Raw genomic sequence first — 24,509 nt, 5'->3', positions numbered from 1 at the left:
ATCCTTTAATGTGCTAGAGTTCATACACACATGCACACACACATAATCACCTGTGCAGCTAATCAGGCCTTTGCTTTTGTAATTGATATATTGTGAGGACTATAGATTTTCTTTAACTTTCACATTCGTTATCTCATGTACTCATATATGGAACAAATCAGACTACCTTTACACACTTTGTGGGACTAATATGTAGGTCTATTAAGACATAAAATGTTCTGTGTGTTGCTGCTGTTGATGTCTTCATTCTAAAGACTGGTTTGTTGCAGTTCTTCATTCTAGTCTTTCCTGTGAAAGCATCTTCATCCCTTCATAACTATTACAACCTACATTCACTTAAACTTCCTTATTGGAGTCAAGCCTTGGTTTTTCACTAGGATTCTTACTACCCCCAAGTAATTTTACTCTATTACAAAATAGACAATTTCATGAAGCCTCAGGGAGTGTCCTATTTGACAGCCAATGATCCCTACAATGCAAATCCACACCAAGCTTGAACTCTTACAGGAAATGCATGGTTGCAAATGCACAGCAGATGCTGTGGTAATGACGTTCATGAACAGGGCCACTACATCAGCAGAGTGTAGTATAAGTTGAGAATTTGAGTCTGAGGGGAGGTATTAGTACAAGTTTATATGGTGAACAGCTCTGTGGATGATGAAGAAATATATGATGAGATAAAAGAAATTATTCAAATTGTTAAGGGAAACAAAAGTAAAATGTAATGTGGGATTGGAATTTGATAGTAGGAAAAGGATGAGAAGGAAAAATAGGGGAACATGGACTGGGGGAGAGGAATGAAAGGGGAAACTGCCTGGTTGAATGTTGCACAGAGCATGATTTAATTCTTGCTGATAGTTGACTGAAATATCATGGAACAAGGTTATATAAGTGTAAGAGACCTAGAGACACTGGAAGGTTTCAGATAGATTATACAGTGGTAATCAGAAATTCTGAAACCAGATTTTAAATTGCAAAATATTTCCAGGGATACATGTGGACTCTAACTGTAATTTATTGCTTACTAATTGCAGATTAAAACTGAAGAAACTGTAGGAAGGTAGGACCTGGATAAATTGAAAGGATCACTGATAGTGAAATATTTCAGTGAGCATTAGATGAGGATTTTCTGAAACAGGGGAAAGAAATGTGACAAAAGCAGACTAGGTAGGTTTGAGTGACAAAATACTAAAGGTGACAGAAAGTCAAATAGCCAAAAAGATATAGGCCCATTGGAAATCTTTGGACAACACAAAATGCAGCAAATGAAGGGAACACAGGTGTCTAAAAAATTAGGTTGACCGGAAGTGCAAAATGGCAAAGCAGGATTGGCTAGAAGAGAAATGAAAGGCTGTAGAAGCCTGCATGACTTGCAGAAAGGTAGATGCCACCTATAGTAAAATTAAAGAAACCTGTAGTGAAAAGGGAGGCAACTGTGTGTATACTAAAAGCACAGATGGCAAGCCAGTACAGGGCAAAGAAGGGAAGGGTGAAAGGTGGAATGGATATATAGAAGAGTTGTACAAAGAAAGGAAATGTGAAGACAATGTTATAGAAATAGAAGTGGAAGTCGATGAAGATGGTATGAGAAATATGATACAGTGAGAAGAGTTTGACAGAGGACTGAAACACCTAAGTCAAAACCAGACCCCTTGTGTATACAAAATTCCTTTAGAATAATTAAGATCATTGAGAGAGCCATGATGACACTATTCTGTATCATATGCAAGATATATAGGGTGAACATTAATAAAACCAACTAACTGCAGGGACAGATTGGTTCAAATGGTTCCAATGGCTCTGAGTACTATGGGACTTAACATCTGAGGTCATCAGTCCAGGGACAGATTCCTGACTGGAAATGGAGGAAGAAAGGTCCTATGAGCATGTGTCCAGAAGTGCATCGTTGCTATGGTAGATGGCTCTGATGCTGACTGGTGAAAGTTTCTCTGACTACATGCCATGTCTCCTTCTGTGTTGTAGACTGTGTGACTGACACACTGTACTGTAGGCATCAGAATGGTCCAACATTCATGTCGGGAACAAGCCGATAGAATTGTACTTTGACTTACATCATGTTGGTGGACCAGTTCCCTGGAACTTGTACTAGGGTTTGTCTCAATATCCTGTTGAACCTGGTCCTCCAAATCTGCTGTATGCTCAGTCCAGCACCTCCCTGCACATTTGTCTGTCTGAAAGGACCTATGGTCACACAAATGCCTAAAAAGGGCTTGAAATGCTATGTGATGCAGTTGGTGTCTGTCAGGGTACTTGTTTTGGTATAGCTGTGCTGCCTCTTGACCATTTCCATCTACTTGGCCATACACAAAGACAGTCTTGGCTTGTTCCTGACATGAATACTGGATTATTCTGCTGATTACAGGATGATGCATCAATCATACAGGCTCCAACACACATGGAACACACAGCATATTGTCAGAGGAAGTTTTATTCATCAGTGTCATCTACTGTTACAACAGTGTGTTTCCAGACACAAGTTCATAGGACCTTTATGCCTCCATTTCCAGTCAGAAATCTGTCACTGCATTCTGTCAGTTCTATTAATGGTCACCTTGTATAGAACAAGCAAAATATCCTTTTTCTTCGAGAAGAATGTAATAATGCCTATTCCAAAGAAATCAGGTGCTGCCAGGTGCAAATATTATTGAACCAGCAGTTTAATAAGTCGTGGTTGCAAATTACTGACTATAATAATTTACAGAAGAATTGAAAAACTGGTAAAAGTGGACATCAGGTGAGAATTGAAGCTTTTGAAATGTTGCAGAAGAATGTTAGAAATGATATCGGTAGATCAAATGACTAATGAGAAGGTGCATAACTGACTGGTAAGGAAAGAAATTTGTGGCACAACTTGAGTAAAGGAAGGAACCAATTGATGAGACACATTCTGAGGCATCAATGAACTATCAAATTCCTCGTGGAAGAGAGTTCTGGATGTGGGAGTTAAGACTGTAGAGGGAGGCCATGATTTGAGTATAGTAAGCAGGTTCAAATGTCTATAAGCTGCAGTAGTTATGCAGAGGCCTTGCACAGAAAAGACTAGTTTAGAGGGTTGCAAGGAACCAGTTTTTAGATTGATTACCATGACAACATGTACACCTAATTCTGGAGTTACACATTACTAAATGTATTGGATTTTCCATTCTAAAGATTAAGTAATATTTCAGGCACAGCTTAAGGTGTGAATGTTGACATCCCTTTACAGAGATATGAAGGATTAGAGGTTTATAGCTTTGTTATTGTTAGGATTTTGATTGCCTATGGTTTTATATTGCTTGCCTAAAGTTTTATTTGCAGTAGCAGATTGTTGCTCTAGATTGAAATTTCTGTATGGTCTTACTATCAACTACCACTTTTTTAATAGTTTTGGTACATTTTTTGCTATGTTTCTGATTCAAATTAAAGTCTATTGTTGCTGCATTTTGTTGATTATTTTTTCTTTTATTGCATTGACAGTAGGAGTACTTCAAAACTCTTTCTCACCTTCAGACTGCATTAGACAGAAAACATTTTAACTGTATATAAGGCCACCTGAAAAGAAAGCTGTTGCTCTTAAAATGTTGAAAGATCTGTTAATGCTGATTCTTCATAATAATTAGTGTTTAAGAACTCTTAGCATTTTGTATTTGTTGCTTACAGGAATTTTTATTACAAATCAAATCTAGCATCAATTATATTAAATTATGTAAACACAGTAATGTTCTGTAATGACATTAAAGTAATTGGATTCAGATCATGTTTTCTGTTAGATAAAATGTTTCCTGTTAGATAAAACAGTTGTTATTACTATGAATCTTCTGTCTGTTATGTATAGTACAGTTCAGAAAGAGAATAATGATTGTTGTCAGATATTGCAGACACCAAGAGCGTTGTTTATACTGTTGAGTTAGTGAGACATGGAGGACCTCTTGGAATAACTATAGCTGGCAGTGAAGAGCCGCTTGATCCAATAACAATATCTGCCCTTAGTGCTGGTGAGTGAAAACACAGTTCCTGATTTCCTTACTGCATTAATTGTGTCATCAGTGAAATAATATGTCCCTCTTATCTGGGCATGTGTCAAATATGATGTGTTGCAAAATTTGCATATCTTTTGATGTTCAGTAGTAGCTCAGGTTAAAAATAGTTTGGCCTATGCTATTACCTTACTTTATAATGTAGTTCTTGTCCAATGTGGCTTTGTCAGACTATGTGAAGATACGAAGGCTTACTAACCTTGACATTACAAATCTTACTGAAGTTCTGTTTTCTAGTGATACTATGTTAATTGTTTGAACATACAAATAACTTCATTATTGTTTAATGCTTTTTTATTGCCTTAATCTGTTTAATTAGTTACAGTATGCATTCTCATGCAAGCACATGTATGCTTTTGTGTACACACACCCATTTACACACTGACAGATGTACACGTGCTCTTCAGAATTCCCCATCTCTGTCATACATAAACTGCTGAAAAAGCTTTTGCACCACCCTCATGTTTGCATAGTAGCCCCCACCCTCTCTCCTTCCCCACTGCAGATCAGTAGTTTGCTGTGTCTCCAGCTTGACTGGGATGATACACATTGGGTTTTCACTGCTCAGTCTGCCAACATTCTACAAAGGTTGACTTCAACCTTAAATCAAATACATGTTGTCACTTTAGGGCTAGAAGGTTGTCTACCTGGGAAGCTGCCTGTGAGATTGGTATACACAACAGCAATATCATTCAAATACTCAACTGTTATTGTGAGACATAAAACAATGAAGTGCTTTCTCACAGCGGTCACTTATGGTTGACAACACCAGCACATTACCGATATCTGCAGATGAACTGCACACTACCTTTTCAATGGCAGATGGGAGGGCTGTGCCAGCCTTTACTGTATGTAGCTGGCTCCTCACAATCAATTTATCCTATACACACCCATCATAAACAATGGTACAAACCTCCCACCACTGTGATGTATGAAGAAAGTGGGTAAGGGATCATCCAGGATTGAAATTCGATCAATGCCATTAATTTCTCTTCATTGATAAGTGCAAATGTCTATAATCATCATTGAAGAATGGAGGTTAACAGACCTATGTATATCTTAGATGCGCAGTCCCAAGGGTATGGAAACAATGTAGATCAGTGATGTTTTGGGTCAGTATTGTCTAAAGATGTTAGCTGCTTCTCATCACTATCTAGGATAATTTGAGGGTTATGCAGTATTGTATCAATTTGTGATAAAAAGTATCTGTACACCCCCAAAAAGATATGGTTTTCATATTAGGTGCATTGTGCTGCCACCTACTGCCATGTACTCCATATCTGCGACCTCAGTAGTCATTAGACACCGTGAGAGAGCAGAATGGGGTGCTCCACGGAACTCGCGGACTTCAAACGTGGTCAGGTGACTGAGTGTCACTTGTGTTATATATCTGTATGCAAGATTTCCACACTCCTAAACATCCCTGGGTCCACTGTTTCTGATGTGATAGTGAAGTGGAAATGTGAAGGGACGCATACAGCACAAAAGCGTACAGGCTGACCTTGTCTGTTGACTGACTGAGACCGCCACCAATTGAAGAGATTCGTAATATGTACTAGGAAGACATCTATCCAGACCATCACACAGGAACTCCAAACTGCGTCAGGATCCACTGCAAGTGCTATGACAGTTAGGCGGGAGGTGAGAAAACTTGGATTTCATGGTCGAGGGACTACTCATAAGCCACACATCATGCCAGTAAATGCCAGATGGCACCTCACTTGGTGCAAGGAGCATAAACATTGGATGATTTAACAGTGTAAAACAGTTGTGTGGAGTGACAAATAATGGTACACAATGTGGCGATCTGATGGCAAGGTGTGGGTATGACAAATGCCTGGTGAACATCATGTGCCAGTGTGTGTAGTGCCAACAATAAAATTCGGAGGTGGTGGTGTTATGATCTTGTCGTGTTTTTCATGGAGGCAGTTTGCACCCCTCATTGTTTTGCATGGTACTATCACAGCACAGGCTTACATTGATGTTTTAACCACCTTCTTACTTCCCACTGTTGTAGAGCAATTCGGGGACGGCGACTGCATCTTTCAACATAATCGAGCACCTGTTAATAATGCACAGCCTGTGGCAGAGTCTTTACATTACAATAACATCCCTGTAATAGACTGATCTGCACAGAGTTCTCACCTGAATCCTATAGAACACCTTTGGGATGTTTTGGCAAGCCAACTTCGTGCTAGGCCTCACTGACTGACATTAATGCCTCTCCTCAGTGCAGCACTCTGTGAAGAATGGGCTGCCATTCCCTGAGAAACCTTCCAGCAAATGATTGAACATATGCCTGCAAGAGTGGAAGGTGTCATCAAGGCTAAGGGTGGGCCAACACCATATTGAATTCCAGCATTAACGATGGAGGGTGCCACAAATTTATAAGTCATTTTCAGCCAGGTGTCCGGATACTTTTGAATACAGAGTGTAGCATGCTTAATTCAACTACGGGCATGCCATTGACACCTCTCACTAAGCCTTTATCATAACTACCAAAAATTGTCAACACAAAGGAATTAATGACATTTAGCTGCTAGTGGCCATTGATTTACATTAACCGGGAGGTTGAAAATTTGTGACAGACTAGGATTCGAACCTTGGTCTCCTATTCACTAGGCAGATGCTCTGACCACTAAGCCATCCAGATACAATGGTCATCACAACTGCATGCACTACCTTAGTATGACTCCTGTTGGACCCAAATTCCAAGTTATCCTCAGAGTACTAATATGGTGCCCCTGCCCACTATCCTCATTACTCGCAGCATTTCACTGATTCTCATAAGAGTTTGAGTCGAAACAGACACCAGACACATAATTAAGGTGAGGTTGGCTAATGATTCCTTCTGTGCAAATGTACACCATGCATGAACTCTTACAGGAATTGGTGGGACACTGTGAGTAATGAGTATATTGGGCAGGGGTACTACATCAGTAGTATGTGGATATGTTGAGAATTTTGGTCTGACGGGAGGCATGCTACGGTAGTCCGTGCAGTTGTGATGATCACTATGTGTGCATGGCTTGGTGAACAGAGCCTCTGCACATAGTGATCAGGAGATGAGGGTTCAAATCCCAGTCTGGCACCAATTTTCAATTTCCCCACTGATATAAACCAATACTCACTAGCAGATAAATGTCATTAATTCCTCTGTGTCTTGATTTATAATGGGTGCAGGATCAGAATGGTGTCTGTTCTTTTGAACATGTCTGAAAAAGCAGGTACCACATATATAATAAAGGTAAGACTGGCTAATGATCCCTTCAGTGCAGCTGCACACTATGCATGAACTCTTTCAGGAACTGATGAAACACGGTGAGTTATGAGGATTATGGATAGGGGCACTATGTCAGTAATGTGTGCATACGTTGAAGATTTGGGTGTAATAGGAGGCATGCTTAGGTAGTCTGTGCAGTTGTGTTGACCACTTTGTCTGCTTGGCTTAATGGTCAAAGCAGTTACCTAGTGAGCAGGAGACTCAGGTTTGAATTCTGGTCCAGAACAGAATTTCAACTTTCCCCATTGATGTAAATCAATGTCCACTAGGAGTTAAATGTCATAAATTCCTTTGTGTCTTGATTCATAATGGCTACAGGTTCAAAATGGAGTCTGTCCTTCTGGAAAGAACAGACACCATATATATATATATATATATATATATATATATATATATATATATATATATATATATATATACAAAAATTGTGAATGCATAATAAGTTTACATGTATTTGTCAACTTTTCTGTTTTGCATTTTGAATTCCCATAATTACAGGTATAATTTCTTCAATTCTGAATATTATGAAGCAAAAGTTTTCACTTAAATTTACTTCATGAGATATGATGATTTGAGGATATTGTCAGTTCATTGCTACGGAAAAATACATGTGTCAAAATTGCAGTTTAAGCACCAACACTTAGTCACTTCTGTAAACCAGCTGTTTCTGATTCAGTGTAATTAATTGGTTAATCTCAAAACTCAATAGCTCAAAAGTTATTAATTAATATCTAGTCTAAAGGAACCATCCATTTTTGAACCATGTCATGTTTCTAAAATCTATTTTGATAATATTGCAGCCCAAACTTTTCTGATCACAGTGATGTTCTTAGATTTCCCATTTTTTGGAGTTACAGAAAATATTCAAAATTTAACCTTTTATTGAACATATACTTATATGGATATGGTGTCTGTTCTTTCAGACATGTCCAAGAGAACAGACACCCTTGATGACCTGCAGCCATCTAGAACAAAATTAGAATTAAATATTAATACCTTCAGTTGCTGATGAGTATTGATATATATCGACAGGGACAGGTGAAAATGTGTGCCCCGACTGGGACTCAAACCCGGGATCCCCTGCTTACATGGCAGATGCTCTATCCATTTGAGCCACTGAGGGCACAGAGGATAGTGCAACTGCAGGGACTATCTTGCACATGCCTCCTGTGAGACCCACATTCTCACCTTATATGTCCACACACAACATTCGTAGTATTCCTACCCAACACAATCATGGAATTCTTTTAGATAAGCTAATTCATTATGGTTTGAGGGGGGGCAGTGCACAAATGGTTTAATTCATACTTAACTGGAAGAATGCAGAAAGTTGAAATAAGTGGTTCATGTAATGTTAAAAAAAAACAGCTGATTCCTCAAACTGGGGGGCTATCAAGTACGGTGTCCCACAGGGTTTGGTCTTAGGTGCTTTACTGTTCTCAATATACATTAATGACTTACCATTCCACATTGATGAAGATGCAAAGTTAGTTCTATTTGCTGATGATACAAGTATAGTAATAACATCCAAAAACCAAGAACTAAGTGATGTAATTGTAAATTATGTTTTTCACAAAATTATTAAGTGGTTCTCAGCAAATGGACTCTCTTTATATTTTGATAAAACACAGTATATACAGTTCCATACAGTAAATGGCACAACTCCAGTAATAAATATAGACTTTGAACAGAAGTCTGTAGCTAAGGTAGAATTTTCAAAATTTTTAGGTGTGTCCATTGATGAGAGGTTAAACTGGAAGCAACACATTGATGGTCTGCTGAAACGTCTGAGTTCAGCTACGTATGCTATTAGGGTTATTGCAAATTTTGGCAACAAGAATCTCAGTAAATTAGCTTACTATGCCTACTTTCATTCACTGCTTTCATATGGCATCATATTCTGGGGTAATTCATCATTGAGTAGAAAAGTATTCATTGCTCAAAAACGTGTAATCAGAATAATTGCTGGAGCCCACCCACGGTCATCCTGCAGACATCTATTTAAGGATCTAGGGATCCTCACAGTAACCTCACAGTATATATATTCACTTATGAAATTTGTTGTTAATAATCCAACCCAGTTCAAAAGTAATAGCAGTGTGCATAGCTATAACACCAGGAGAAAGGATGATCTTCACTATGCAGGGTTAAATCTGACCTTGGCACAGAAAGGGGTAAATTATGCTGCCACAAAAGTCTTTGGTCACCTACCAAACAGCATCAAAAGCCTGACAGATAGCCAACCAAAATTTAAAAATAAATTAAAAGAATTTCTAGATGACAACTCCTTCTACTCATTGGCTGAATTTTTAGATATAAATTAAGGGGGGGGGGGGGGGGGAACAGCAACTTAAACATTAGTGTCATGTGATATTTTGTGTAATGTAATATCTTGTACAGACATCTTTTATTAACCTGACACGTTCCACATCATTACGAAGTGTCGTATTCATGATCTATGGAACAAGTATTAATCTATTCTAATCTACTCATTACTCATGGAAGACATTCTTACCAAGTCCTATAAGAGTTCGGGTAATATGTGTGCATCTGCACATTAGAATAAGGTCATGGCTGGTATTGCCAGAACTATATACTTATATGGATATGGTGTCTGTTCTTTCAGACATGTCCAGAAGAACAGACACCATTGATGATCTGCAGCTGTCTAAAATGAAATTAGAATTATATATTAATACCTTCAGCTGCTGATGGGCATTGATATATATCAACGGGGACAGGTGAAAATGTGTGCCCTGGCCAGGACTCAAACCTGGGATCTCCTGCTTACATGGCATGGCAGATTCTCTATCCATTTGAGCCACCAAGGGCACAAAGGATAGTGTGACTGCAGGGACTACTGCTTTGGGGAGGGAGGGGGGGGGGATGTGATATGCTGCAGCAACAGTCAGTGCAGTCACATAGCTTTGTGTTGTGCATGGGTGAGAAGGTTGATACAGTGTGGCTCGTAAGTCAGGGTGTGTGTGTTTTGGAAGGCGACAGGCAAAATACAGTACAGTAATGTGTTAGAGAACAGCAACAAAGGAAAACAGGATTAGGTTTTGGGGTGGAAGAAAATCCTCTAGACAAAATTGAATGATGGAAAATCCATGATGGAATAACAACAATATTATGAAAAGGATAGATCACTACTCACCATATAGAGGAGACACTGAGTTGTAGACTGGCACAACAAAAGAGTAACTATACATTTGAGCTCGCAGCCAAAAGTCCTTCTTCTAAATTAATGTCTCCTCTACATGATGAGCAGCAATCTGTCCTTTCCATAATATTGTCATTATTCCCACCTGGATTTTCCATTTTTTATTTTTTCTAGAGATTTTCCTTCCATCCTACAACCCAGTGCTGTTTTCCTTTGTTACTATTCTCTGAGGTATTACTTTATTCAGAGTCCAACCTTTTCTTTCTCTTCTTTCCTGTGTTTTACCTCTCATGTTCCAAACTGCACACACTCTTACTTATGAGCCACACTGTATCAACCATGATCACACTGATCATTGGAGCAGTACCTTACATCCAACAGCTACTCCCCCCTTCCCCCTACCCTTCTATCCCTCCCCTCCCCACCCCAGCCTCCTACACCCACCACCCACAGATGGCTTCTCCCATCAGGTGTAGTTGCTGTTTGCAGTCCGGCTTCAATGGTCAGAGAAGGTGGTCATGCGTGTGTGAGTTCTGCTTGTGTGAATGTGTGGGTGTTTTCTACTTTGGAATAATGCCTAAAAGCTCAAATGTAAATCAGACTTTTTGTTCTTCATGTCTGTGACTCAACATCTACTCCACATGGTGAGTAGCAATCTATCATTTTCATAATATTGTTGTTCGTACATGAAATGATTAGTCATAAAAATATAGTGTGGTTGCCTCTATATTCACTCTTTATTATCATTATTATTCTGTTTATCAGTTTCTTGTAATTGAAAAAAGAAATGTGAAGTTGCAAGCTGCTGCCAAAAGGTGAAGTTGGACAGGGCAATCGGCCAGTGTATACATGAGAGCACGGATTATGTTACTCACAGTGGTAAAACACTATTTGAACATTGTAAAGTGTGTTATGTAGGAATACTATAGAAATAATCAGATACTGAACTAATATCATTGTATGTGTATTTAAGCAAGTATTAAGTATTTATTCTCATACATTTACCCCAAGACTTGCTTTGTGAATTGTAACTGGCATTATCGACATTATGTGTGTTTTGTGGAAATAAACTGAACATACTCAGTAATATCATGTGCCAATGTTTTCAATTACCACTAATACAGTTCCATATTCTGATGCACCACTACTATTAAAGTTTTAGACTTTTAGTGGTGACAAAAGGAGAAGCTTGACATGGTGAGATACGAGGAAAAGGCAAATATAAAAATGATTCAAATAGAGTGGCCTTTGACATCTGTTGGCATATACTCAGCTGAGTACAACGGGGACCAGTTGAAACTTGCAGTACATAGTTACTGGAAATCCTCCTCACACACTTGATGACCTCAGATGGCCCACCATTGAAGAGTGGAGCTAGTTGGAGCAGCAACATCATGACAACTTTGTGGACAGTGTTCTAAGAATTGAGCAAGCACGTTACAGTGAATGGTGTGGAGCAACAAAGTATTCAATGCTACACACAACCAAATTTTTATTTCACAAATATACAGAGATCAACACTTCCAAAGCGATTGTTTTTATTTTTGTTATTGTTTTTATTGCATAGTAATATTATTTTTTATAGCCCTTCATACCACAATACTCATAAAGTACCCTTGAACAACGGCCAAAATTTTTTCAGTGGAGTTTGGGTTCTCTCCTTGTATAAATTTGTATATTGTTGTGCAGCAACTTTTATTACATGTTACTCCACATTACTGAAAGATATATTCCTCCCGGATTGACTTTTGCATTGCTTCATTTATGTTGGTAGGTGGCCTAGCACAACAAACAGGAGCATTGCATGTTGGTGACCGTTTATTAGCCATCAATGGTCAGTCACTACAAGGGAAACCGCTATCAGAAGGAATTGCCCTTCTTCAGAGTTCTGGAGATACTGTGACTCTGAAAGTGGAAAGGAGTATTACGCGTAAGTGAGCATGTTAAATCCAATATTAAGTTATGAAGTTAAATAAACTATTTCTTTCATGTAAAAGACAAAATAGATAGTTTGTGTTACAAACTATTTTATTTAATCAAAGTGTTGTTACTTACAGAGAAAAAAATGTCAGTACTTGTGTATTAAAGAAGCAGCAATCTAAAATAAAAACTGGTATAGCACATTAAATAGTATATTGGTATGCAATTAATAGTGAAATTTCAGTTTTAATGCTATGGTGCACTGAACTGGATTTCTTCTCTAAATTTTTATTGCTACAAGTTAACAAGTTAAAGAAACATGGAGACATCTTCTGGAGACCCTTGAATAGATATCATGTTAATCATGATGAACTACATTTTTTAACTGACTAGATGTTCCATTAATGACAAGGTCATTACAGAACATAAACTCAGTATAGACAAGAATAGAGTGGGATCACAGTCATAGTCTTTCAAAGAAGTCATCCTGGCATACATGATCTAGGAAAATCACATAAAACCAAAAACAAGATGGCAGAACTCCTCTCAAATGCAGCCTCATTTATTAGCACTGGAACTGCTTTGAAGTCCTGTATTCACTTGGCATGCTGGTAAACTATGTAGAAAATATTATTTATTTTCCCTAGGAATGCAGGAGTTATTGACACCATTTGTCTGTGATATGATTTCTTCTGTTGTCCAAACAACATTTATCATCCTTAAAATATTTACACTAATTTCATCAGGATTTCAGTTATTGGAGTTATTGCTGGCATGTAATGTTTTCTATGTTATCTTCACAGAAATACAGTACTACTGTTTACTTTCAATAAAGTGGCATTAGTTATGAGTAATGTTCCATGTTCACATGGTGTCACTGTATGGTGTTTCAGACTTGATTCTGTTTGATAAAATGTTTGTTGTACAGAGCTAAAATGACCACATTTGAGGTTCAGTAGTATGATTCACAAGATAATGACTTTGTAAATAAGTTTTCTTACATTGTAAATACGAACATGTTCTGCTGAATGATGGTGAGCAGTTAAAAGTGCAGGCTCAATCAAGGCTATAACAAATAAATCTGACTTAAGTAGTCAGAACAATTCCAAATGAGCCATCACAAATCAACTCAAACTAATATTTGTCATTCTTATGAAAATCTTCATGGGCTATCCTATAATGCAGTAGGAATAAGATCTCTCAAATAAATCAGTGACGGAGAATCTGACTTAATCAGCATCTCAGGATTGTAAGCAAAATGAGATGTTGCACTTTTTACAAGAGTACTCACAACATTGGAATTGTAATAATTTAAAATAATGCACTGGATTCAGTCTTAAATCTAATTGGAACAATTTATTAATTTATATATAGCTGACAGAGGTAGAGAGAAACAAGTGACAATTTATAGCTTTGAGCTGATCTATTATACATGCTGGAATAGGTCCATCAGAACAATATTAGGAAAAGAGTAGATTGCTACTCACCATAGAGATAATCTATTGAGTTGCAGACAGGTACAACAAAAAGACTGTTACACTTTATGGCTTTAGCCATAGCCTTCCTCAGCAAAAAAACACACACATTTTGTTGTGCCTGTCTGTAAGTGAACAGCTCATTTGTACAGTGAGAAGCAATCTATCCTTTTCCTAGTATTGTTGACCTTCCAACCTGGAGTATCCATTGTTAGAAGAGAATTCTCTTTGCATGTAGGTGCTCACATACAAATCCCAGACTACTGCAAAATTTTAATTTCTCACCAGTGTTAATAGTGACTTTTATTTTGATTATTTGGATTTATTTGTCTATTACCCCACATATCTAGAATCTACAGATGTAGTGAGTATCTTTGTGTAAATATGCATTGTTAAATATTGAATCAAATAAACAGAACTGCTTGCTAATGATGATAAAAATTTTGAGTCACATTTAACAGATGAATCATTTCAAACATCTAAACTTATAAATAGAGCCAGATAATTTATTTTTAAAAGTTTTCTTCAACTATTTTAGGAGCATTATTTTTATCAATGTAATACAAAATAATTGTTTACCTGTTGGTTAAAATAGTAATATATAGAATACTTTTTCAGAAAGTCCTCTTATTGAAATTCAAGCAGATGGTTTGATCCATGGAAGACAGTTTTGTTCAGCTTTGCCATCTGTTGATAGTGCAGTGGCATCATGGGAAAGTAGTATAAGAGGCAACACTCCTCCTCAGACTGCACACGATGACTACTGTGGAGGTAAGTGGGAGTGTTACAGTTTAACAAATTATTTATATCATTTAAAAAGGTCAGTTTCTCCCTCTCCTAATTTAATGTTATATTACATTAATTATTATAGATAGGGACTGAGGTTGAGTTGAAAGGTGAGAGGACTATAAAAAATCATTCTGTATGCTGAACAAACTGGGAAAAACTGGCATAATGTATTCTTATAGTTGAGTGTATCACTTATCACTTTTTGTTGGTGGTTGCTTGCTTGGAAAAGTCTCTATTCATCTTTATTTCTACCACTTAAATCTTCATTTCCTGCACCTGCCAACTGCTAAAGGATGAACTATTATCAGAATACTAGGTCAACAATTTTATTCAACCTAGTGTTGGTCTGTCTCAGGTGACAGAGGATATAGGATCACTCTGTAAGAGTTCACCAAAGAAAATGCCATGGTTATAGCAGATGGGCTGGGTAATAGTACTGACAGATATCCTGAGTACAGTATTGAGTGTGACCTGATAAAGACAGCATCAGTGTAAAGAGATACCAGTGTTTAATTTGTATCTGGCCTGAGATATCATGATCGATCTCATATGAACTCTTCTGCCAGAGGAGCTAATTTTGAGTCGGAACAGCTGCTTATGTTGAGTGTACGATTACACATTTGTGTGGTTCCTGTTAATTCTGTCAGGAGATGCCATTATACTAGAAATAGCTTTTGCACCAACAGGAAAGGAAAGGGTGAACTGACTGTGCTAATAGCAGAAAACCTAAGGAGGATGGGAGGCAGGGTCGTGAGTAGTAAAATACCAGTTGTTACAGGTGTCAGAGTAGCATATTTTTAGGATAGGGAGGTCAAGAGAAAAACCATATTTTAATAGAGATTTGAACTGAAACAAACATTCAGCTTGAGAAAGAAGTCAGACAGGATAATTCTAGCATACTCCATCAGTACAATCAGACATTATTTGAAACTTTTCATCAATCATTGCAAATTTTATTTTGATCCATTTATATCTCTGTTAGTGCTTGCATCAGAATATTCTATGACTGAGGATCAAAAAACAATGACATACTTACTTGCACTGATGATTTAGAATCATCAAACTCAGTTTACATAAACTGCCATTCTGAACTTCATATGGCCACTGGTATAGATGTGTCAAGTGTTCCAGAATTTAGGTTAGCATCTCACTAATGTAAAGCACAAGTGAAGAAGGAGTGGCACATTCATCAGGAATGTTCATATTCTTAAGAGTATAGAAATAAATAATTTTTACTTGTAACAGCATATGTAAGTATGTTCAACAGAAATTTAATTTCATAATAAATGCTTTATAGTAGTAAGTGTATCCTGAGCACCTGCATATAATTTTAATCTGCTTTTAAATCACATTGAGGATCTATTGGCCTATTTATCAGTAAAAATTAAAGAAAAGAAAGAATTAGTGGTTGCAGGTGATTTTAATCTACTGTTGTAGAAATTATTTCAGTAATAATTTATTACAGCCAGTAGCATTGTCAATCAGCTTCATTCCTACAGTGAACTTCCCAACTACAGTAGCTAATAGCTCCAAAACAGCCTTTGATAATGTATTTATAGAAAGGTCTAATGAATAAAATTATGTTTCAAAACCAGTATAAAATGACTATTTGTACCATGTAGTGTGGTCCCATATGTTAAATGTTGGTATTTATCTGGACAAAAATCTACTAAGATAAAAATTAATTAGTGCAGCAAACTCCTCAAAGACATGAACTGAAGTGACATATACATTGCTCATGAGATGAGTGAAAAATACAACACATTTATTACTGATGGCATTATCTTCTCTGAAAACAATTCTCCTTCAAAGGCAACACAGAGTAGATCAAAGTCTACAAAAAGCCCAGTCAGAAACAGCTTTGATATTAACACTATATCTTATTAAAAAGAGTATTGCAAAATATTGAAGATAGTAATCAAAGCAAATGCATAATGAAATACAGATGGTCACATCAGATAGCAAAAGAGGGACAATATGGCATACAATGAGGGAGGAGACTGGTAAAACCAGAGATGTGGAGTAGCAGCTAGATCTAAGAGTAAATGATACACTGGAAATAGATGTGTGCAGTGTTGTGAACCTTTTCAACAAGCATTCCATAACTATTACTGAAACTATGGGATTGTTGGGTTCAGTATTCACTGCCATGGACTATTCAGACCATTCAGTAATGTGAGTACACCAGAACTAGTAATTTCCATCATAAAATCTTTAAAATCGAAAGTTACTGTAGCTATGGTCATCATATTAGGCTATTTGTGTAACCAGTTGTCTATCACTGGAATGTTTCCCAACTGGCTTAAATATGCTGAAGAAGTTGAGCCTCAGAATAAGAAATAAGATAAAGAGATATCATCAAATTCCTGTACAGTTCCACTTTTACCATAGCCATTAAAATTTTAAAAAAGGTGACATACAACTAACCCTCAGACAACAAATAATATAATGTCACTGTTTAGATTTCTAAGGGTTTCCAATATTGAGAAAGCTATTTACACATACAGCAAGAATGTACATAATGGACTAGACCATAAATTACAGGCTAGTGGTACTTCTTTTTATATGTGAAAAGCATTTTAATGTGTAAATCACAATATACATTTAAGCATATTAGAATATTATGGTGTAACAGGAAATGACGCAAATTGGTGGGAAACATACCAGTAGTATGTCAATAAGAAAGTGTCATATCCTGTATTGAGCTATCCATCAGCATCCACTGGGTAACTAATTACATGTGGTCTTGTAAAGATTTGACATTTTACCAATAACATTACCAGATGCCAAGTCCGTTTTGTTTTTAGGGGATATAAACATTGCAATTAACATCAAAACAATAACAGTTTTTGAAAAATAAGTTAATAAAATTTAAATTGAGATTAACAAATGGTTCCTAGCCAATATTTTTTTCACTAAACTTTGGAAAGAGACATTATATGCAGTTCAGGGCTTTTAGGAGGTTTCCTCCCACAGTGTTCAAATGGTTCAAATGGCTGTGAGCACTATGCGACTTAACTTCTGAGGTCATCAGTCTCCTAGAACTTAGAACTAATTAAACCTAACTAACCTAAGGACAGCACACACATCCATGTCCGAGGCGGGATTCGAACCTGCGACTGTAGCGGTTGCTCGGTTCCAGACTGTAGCGCCTAGAACCGCACAGCCACTCCGGCCGGCTTCCCACAGTGTCATAAATGCAAATGACAAGCAGATAGAAGAGATTTACACTGTTAAATTCTTTGGTCTGCAACTTGACAGTAAATTCAGTTTGGAGGAGCATACAACAGACCTACTAAAGTACCTAAGAAAATCTTTATTTTCACTGCACAAGTAGTCATATGTAAGTAATTTGAAAGTAAAACAAGTTAGCATCCCATTCCATAATTTCATGTGGGATTATCTTTGGCATAACTCATCAAGCCAAGTTAAAGTTTTCAGAGTCCAGATACATGTACAATGCCAGACAAAGTTGTGAGGCTCCCAGAAGACATAGTCAGATGACAATGTAATTTTGTATATTTACATACCATTGGTGGGTATGTAAATTGTTAGAACAGCAGTTCTCTGTGACAGGTAGATTTACCAGAGGAGTGCATTAGTGTTATTCATGTTTGGCATTATTACCAGGCCTAGCAGGGCATTTAATGGGTGTGAACAGTATCAGATTTTCAGTGGGCACAGTAAAGAACATATAGATGCTGCATACACATGTGAGACAGCATTATCAGCACCTGACAGTTTGGAATGAGCTTCATTGTGGGTCTCCATTTGCTCAACTGGTACAATCATGGAATATCCAGATTTGTGGGACATTTTGATGTGGCATCACCCCAATGTTGGGTGGCATGAAAACTTGAGGGCAGGCATACTCACCGTCAAGGTTCTCGTCAACTACATCAGATTACCTTGGGAGAGGAAACTGTACTGTGCACCAAGCATATTGTAGCCCCTTCACATCTGAATTGTCATTTGAGAAAAGTAATGGACTCCCTGCCACTTTCTTTGTGATACTGCACTATTGGTCAGAGACTAATAGTAGCTGGAATAGGATATTACCATTCAATATTTAGGCTTCCTTTACCACCACAAGACAACACAAGTGGCTGTATTTGGCATGGTGCAATGACTGGGAAATATGGACTGCTCATGAATGTTATCACATTGCGTTCAGTGCTGCTCTACCCTGGGGCAAATGCTCTGGTAGAGCACTTACCCGCGAAAGGCAAAGGTCCCGAGTTTGAGTCTCGGTCGGGCACACAGTTTTAATCTGTCAGGAAGTTTCATATCAGCGCACACTCCGCTGCAGAGTGAAAATCTCATTCTGGAAACATCCCCCAGGCTGTGGCAAAGCCATGTCTCCACTATATCCTTTCTTTCAGGAGTGCTAGTTCTGCAAGGTTCGCAGGAGAGCTTCTGTAAAGTTTGGAAGGTAGGAGACGAGATACTGGCAGAAGTAAAGCTGTGAGTACCGGGTGTGAGTTGTGCTTTGGTAGCTCAGATGGTAGAGCACTTGCCCGCGAAAGGCAAAGGTCCCAAATTCGAGTCTCGGTCGGGCACACAGTTTTAATCTGCCAGGAAGTTTTAAATGTCTCAGTATTTCATGTTATGTCTTTTTGATTTAATCACTACCTAGATGGTGTGTGGCTTTGAGTCTACCAAATGTCAGAGCTCTTCTGATTTGATCACACTGAACCATGAATTGACAAGGGCCTCCAGCAGCTCTTCATTACTAGGATTCCATTGTGAAACTGTAAGTTTCAACTTTGACCACAAGTTCTCAATGTGACTGAGGTCAGGACTGTTGCCAGGCTAAGTCAACACACTAATGTGATGGTAAGCTAACCAGTTCTTATTGATTCTAGTGCTGTGACATAGTGCACTGTCTTGCTGAAAGATGCACCAATTATTGTTACGTTTAGACAAATCATTGGTCTTGCATTAATGTTGTCCACTAAATATTTGCAAGCACCTAATGCCCTATCTTTCCATGCAGACCCATAAAATGACACTGATGGGTTGCTTCATAGTGGTAGTAGTCCACTCAGGCAATAAGTCTTCGCCTGTTTGATGATGAACAAACTTAATTTCAACACCTCCAAAGATGTTTATCTTAATCTCATCACAATAAATGTTTCTAGCCTGTTGGCTGTGTGTACACTCTCTGTGTGCTAAAGTCCTTAACACACATTTCTCCTTCTGTATTTTGTTGAGATAAAAATTCATTCTTGGAATTCTCACTCATAAACTATTTTCACAAAGTCTTTGTCTGACCATTCTATCAGAAACTTCAGTTCCTGATGTCTTCAAGATGATCTTGCTATGAGCACTCATTCCATAGAAGAGATGTGTTTCACAGTAGTGAATATGAACAAGTGCTCATAGCTCTTAAGAATGCAATTTAGAGCCCATATTTACTTGACTTTTTTGCTTCAAATGATCATTCCTGTCTTATCCCTGAATATTGAGCATTCCTTGTGCAACACCCTGTATAGCTTTATGAATCCCCATGCCCTCAACTTGCACCCCTTCCCTCAAACACCATTTTATGTGTGTAACATGGTACAGCATCTGTATCTGTAGTACCATACTCTCATTCTCTCCTCCTGTGGTCAATCTATGTCCCAAACACTGACTGTAAAAGCGGACTTTTCTGTTATGTCCTAAATACTTAGTGTCCGTCCTTTTCTTTCCTGTGTTTTACCTGTCACCTTCCAAATTGCACCTGCTCTGACTTACCAGCCACACTGTATCATCTGTATTGCCTGCAACACCCAGCTACATGACTGTACTGGTAACTGGTGTATCATCTCATGCCCCCACCTTCCCCCACCCCTACTGTTCTATCCCTTTCCCTCCTGGTCCCAGCATCCTCCTTACCCCCACCACCCACGTATTAATTCTTCCATCAGGTGCAGCTGCAGCCAGAGACAATGGTCATATGTGTGTGAGTTGTGATTGTGTGAATGTGTGTGTTCCCTATTTTGGAAGAAGGCCTTTTGGTCGAAAACTTAAATGTATAGTGGTCTTGTTGTTGAGCCTGTCTGTGACTCGACATCTCCTCTACATGGCGAGTAACAGTCTAGTATTTTCATAATATTGTTGTTATTCCATCCTGGACTTCCCATTGTTCCAGTCCTCTATAATGTAATATATTCCACAAATGCATATATTGTTTCTTAAGACTGTGTAGAATTGTATTAGAAGCTGACCAGAAGTTCAATATGCAGCTAATTGTTAATAATTACTGCCTACTAGGAAAAAGCTGGATGTTATGTGACTACTGTTCCCATAAAAATATTTGTTCTGATAAAAGTTAATGAGCCTAAACAGACTGTTGTCCAAAATACAAAAGTGACTTGCATAATACAACTATAATTACTCACACTGGTCTAATGGTCCTGGCTGAGAACACAAGCAACGCATCCATATAAAACACACAAATGATGACACTTGTTTCCTACTAGTTACATGTGCACATAAATTCTTGTAATTTACAGTCTGAAAATCACTGGATTCCCTCCTGCTTAGGGGCAATGATGAAGTTACAGTTTTATAAATTAAAATGTACACTACACATCCTGACAAAAAGTTAAGCACCCAGAAGAAATGGTAGGATTTCAATGTAACTTTGTACACATACACCTTATTGGCACATAAGTAAATCATTAGAGCTGTAATTATCTCAGACACTAAAATGGCCACAGAAGTACATTAGAACTGTTCATGTTTAGTGTTGTTATTGGACATGGTAAGGTATATAAGATGCATAAACAGTGTCAGATGTTGCGTAATTACTGTAAAGGCCATAGAGAAGCCATGTACTCATCTTAGACAGTGTTATCAGCACCTGAAAGAGTTTGAAATGGTCCTCATTGTGGGTCCCCAATTGTCCAGCTGGTCAAATCATGCAATATCCAGATTTGTGAGGCATTCAGGTGTGATAGTGCCCTATTGTTGGACTGCATGCGAAAGTGAGGGCAGGCATATGCATCATCAAGGTTCCAGTCAGCTACGTTGGACCAACACAAGAGAGGTGGCCTGCCTGCAGTATTATGTGTCATGCCACACCACTGGTACTGAATAGAATTGGGGAGAAGAGAAGTTTGTGGTACAATCTGACCAAAAGAAGGGATTGGTTGGTAGGACACATTCTAAGCATCAAGGGATCACCAGTTTAATGTTGGAGGGAAGCGTGTGGGATAAAAATCATAGAGGGAGACCGAGAGATCAATACAGTAAGCAGATTCAGATTGATGTAGGTTGCAGTTGTTGCTCAGAGATTAAGAGGCTAGCACAGGATAGAGTAGCATGGAGAGCTGCATCAAACCAGTCTTTGGACTGAAGACCACAACAACAACTGCACCATTGGTCAGATGCTAGGAGCAGTCCAACCAGGGAATTATCATCACATGTGTAGTTTCCCATTAACACCACAACACAAATGGCTGCATTTGAATTGGTGCTATGCATTTTGTTCTAAAGGTAGAAAAATATTAATTAATGCAGGTGAGTAGGAAAAACAATCCTGTAATGCTCAAATATAGCATTAGTAATGTGCTATGTGACACAGTCACATTGACAAAATATCTAGGTATAATATTCAGAGTAATACAAAATGGAATGAATACATCAGGTTCATAGTCGGGAAGATGAATGCTCAACTTCATTCAATTGAGAGGCTTCTGGGAAGTGTTGCTTATTGGTAAAATAGATGGCATATAAAACACTAGTGAGACCCACCCTTGAGTACTGCCCAAGTATCCCCCACCAGGACAAATTAAGGGAAGATATGAAGGAATTCAGAGATGTGCTGCTAGAATTGTTACCTGTAGGTTTGGTCACCACACAAGTATTTTGTAAATGCTTAGTGAACTCAAATGGGAGTCCCTGAAGGGAAGACAACACTCTTTTTCATGATGCACTGCTGTGGAAATTTAGAGAACCAGCTTTTGAGGCTGACCCCATATCGATTTTAGTGCCATACATTTTGTGTAAGGACTAACAAAATAAGATGAGAGTAATTAGAGCTTGTATGGAGACTTATAGACAGCCATTTTCCCCTCACTCTATTTACAAGTGGAACAGGATATAAAATGACTTGTAGTGATACATGGTGCCCTTCACCATGCACAGTATGGTAGCCTGCAGAGATGTTTGTAGATGTAGATGACTGGGACCCAAGGACTGCTGATGAATGGCTTCACATTGTGTTTAGTGATGAATTGCAGTTCTTAACCCCAAATGACCACTGTGTTCAGCACTGCACTGCCCTGGATGATTGTCAGTGTGTATGGCAGCGATGTTGGGAGAGGTCCCATTCTTACAATGTTTTGAAGAGGCACATTAGTGTTACTCCTGGCATCATGATGTGGGAAGCTGTTGGGTATGATTTTTGGCTGTGGCTGGTGGTTGAGGGTACTCTGATAGAACAACAGTATGTCACAGAACTCTGGCATACTCATTTATTAACTCTCAGGTGAAAGTATTGTGGTGACCTTTTTCTCAGGAAAATCCTCATCCTCATCATATGTGTCTCTATGAACTGTCTGTGTGATGTTGAGGTACTTCTGTAGCCAGCAAGGTCCTCAGAACTGTCCCCATTAGAACATGTGTGGGTCCACTACAGATGTCAACTCTTTCCCAGTACCAGTATCCATGATATCAAGGACCAGTGTTGTGGGCCAGCTCACCTCAGGAGAGAATACGATGGCCTTATGACATCCTTCCCACCTGTGTCAGTGTATACATCCAGGCCACAGTGGGCACAACATTAAACTGATAAGGGGGCTGATACTGCCAAGTTCTTTGTAAATTTGACTCAGTTTTGTAATCACTGACATGACATCACATATCCTCTCAACCTGTGAAGTTTCATTTCATTTCCTCTTCCCCTTCTAAGTCTTCACTTTTTTTGCTGGGCAAAGGATTTTTTGTGTTAATATAATAGAAGAAAACTCGAGTAAGACATCAGATTCCTGAAGTAAAGGCACATTAACAACAGGTAAACACATAAGAAAATTCATTATCAAAACCATTTTAGAAATTGTTTCTTGAAAGTATTAACTTTTCTATTGCCTTTTAAACTATATTTCTAATGAGAGCCACAAAGGGAATCTAAATGTATTATGATGATATTTGGTTAGAAACACGCAAAGTAGGAAGTGTTTAGCAGTAGTGCCAACTGCAGACAAGCATCAGTGTTATGAAACTTCCTGGCAGATTAAAACTGTATGCCAGACCGAGACTTGAACTCAGGACCTTTGCCTGTTGTGAGCAAGTGCTCTACCATCTGAGCTACCCAAGAATGACTCACACCCCATCCTCACAGCTTTACTTCTGCCAGTGCCTTGTCTCCTACCTTCCAAACTTTACAGAAGCTCTCCTGTGGACCTTGCAGAACTACACAATGCTTTACAAAATATAACATAGCCATTGTAACATTGTGAGATGGGCCAACCCAGGGAGGTGTAGAAACAGTTGACACAGAAGTACCTAAGCAGAAGCCCTCCCACAGCAGTGGCCACCAAAATGTTTAGATATGTGCCATAAGGCACAGCAAAGCCTAAGCAGGCACAGCTCGGATGCATATAAATACCTAGCAATTTAACACTTAAGTCACTTCTGTTAGTAGCATATCACCATGATACTGTGATGTTTGGGCTCTACAGTTTAACTCTGCATCAAGGGCAAATTACCCTGAAACCACAGGACCTGGAGCCATCACCGCATTTGGCTTCAGATCTGGAAAGCAGGTTGCCAGCCATTAGTATACAATAATGGGTCACTGCCATAATGTCACCTGTTTCCCATCTGCTGGATAGCATAGGATGCATGAGCCA

The 24,509-nt window shown here is 38.4% G+C and overlaps 1 protein-coding gene across 1 annotated transcript in view; it reads left to right on the top strand.

Moving 5' to 3' along the window:
- Positions 1 to 24,509, top strand: part of LOC126184530 (glutamate receptor-interacting protein 1) — a 538,419-nt gene that overhangs the window by 410,324 nt on the left and 103,586 nt on the right. Inside the window, exons 11-13 of the mRNA XM_049926935.1 lie at positions 3,870 to 3,995; positions 12,258 to 12,413; positions 14,497 to 14,649. Coding sequence (XP_049782892.1) covers positions 3,870 to 3,995; positions 12,258 to 12,413; positions 14,497 to 14,649 — 435 coding nt within the window. The remainder of the gene's footprint in view (positions 1 to 3,869; positions 3,996 to 12,257; positions 12,414 to 14,496; positions 14,650 to 24,509) is intronic.

The sequence above is a fragment of the Schistocerca cancellata genome, chromosome 4 (assembly GCF_023864275.1).
Source record: "Schistocerca cancellata isolate TAMUIC-IGC-003103 chromosome 4, iqSchCanc2.1, whole genome shotgun sequence".
Taxonomy (NCBI): domain Eukaryota; kingdom Metazoa; phylum Arthropoda; class Insecta; order Orthoptera; family Acrididae; genus Schistocerca; species Schistocerca cancellata.
This window is presented reverse-complemented; position numbering and strand designations above follow the sequence as displayed.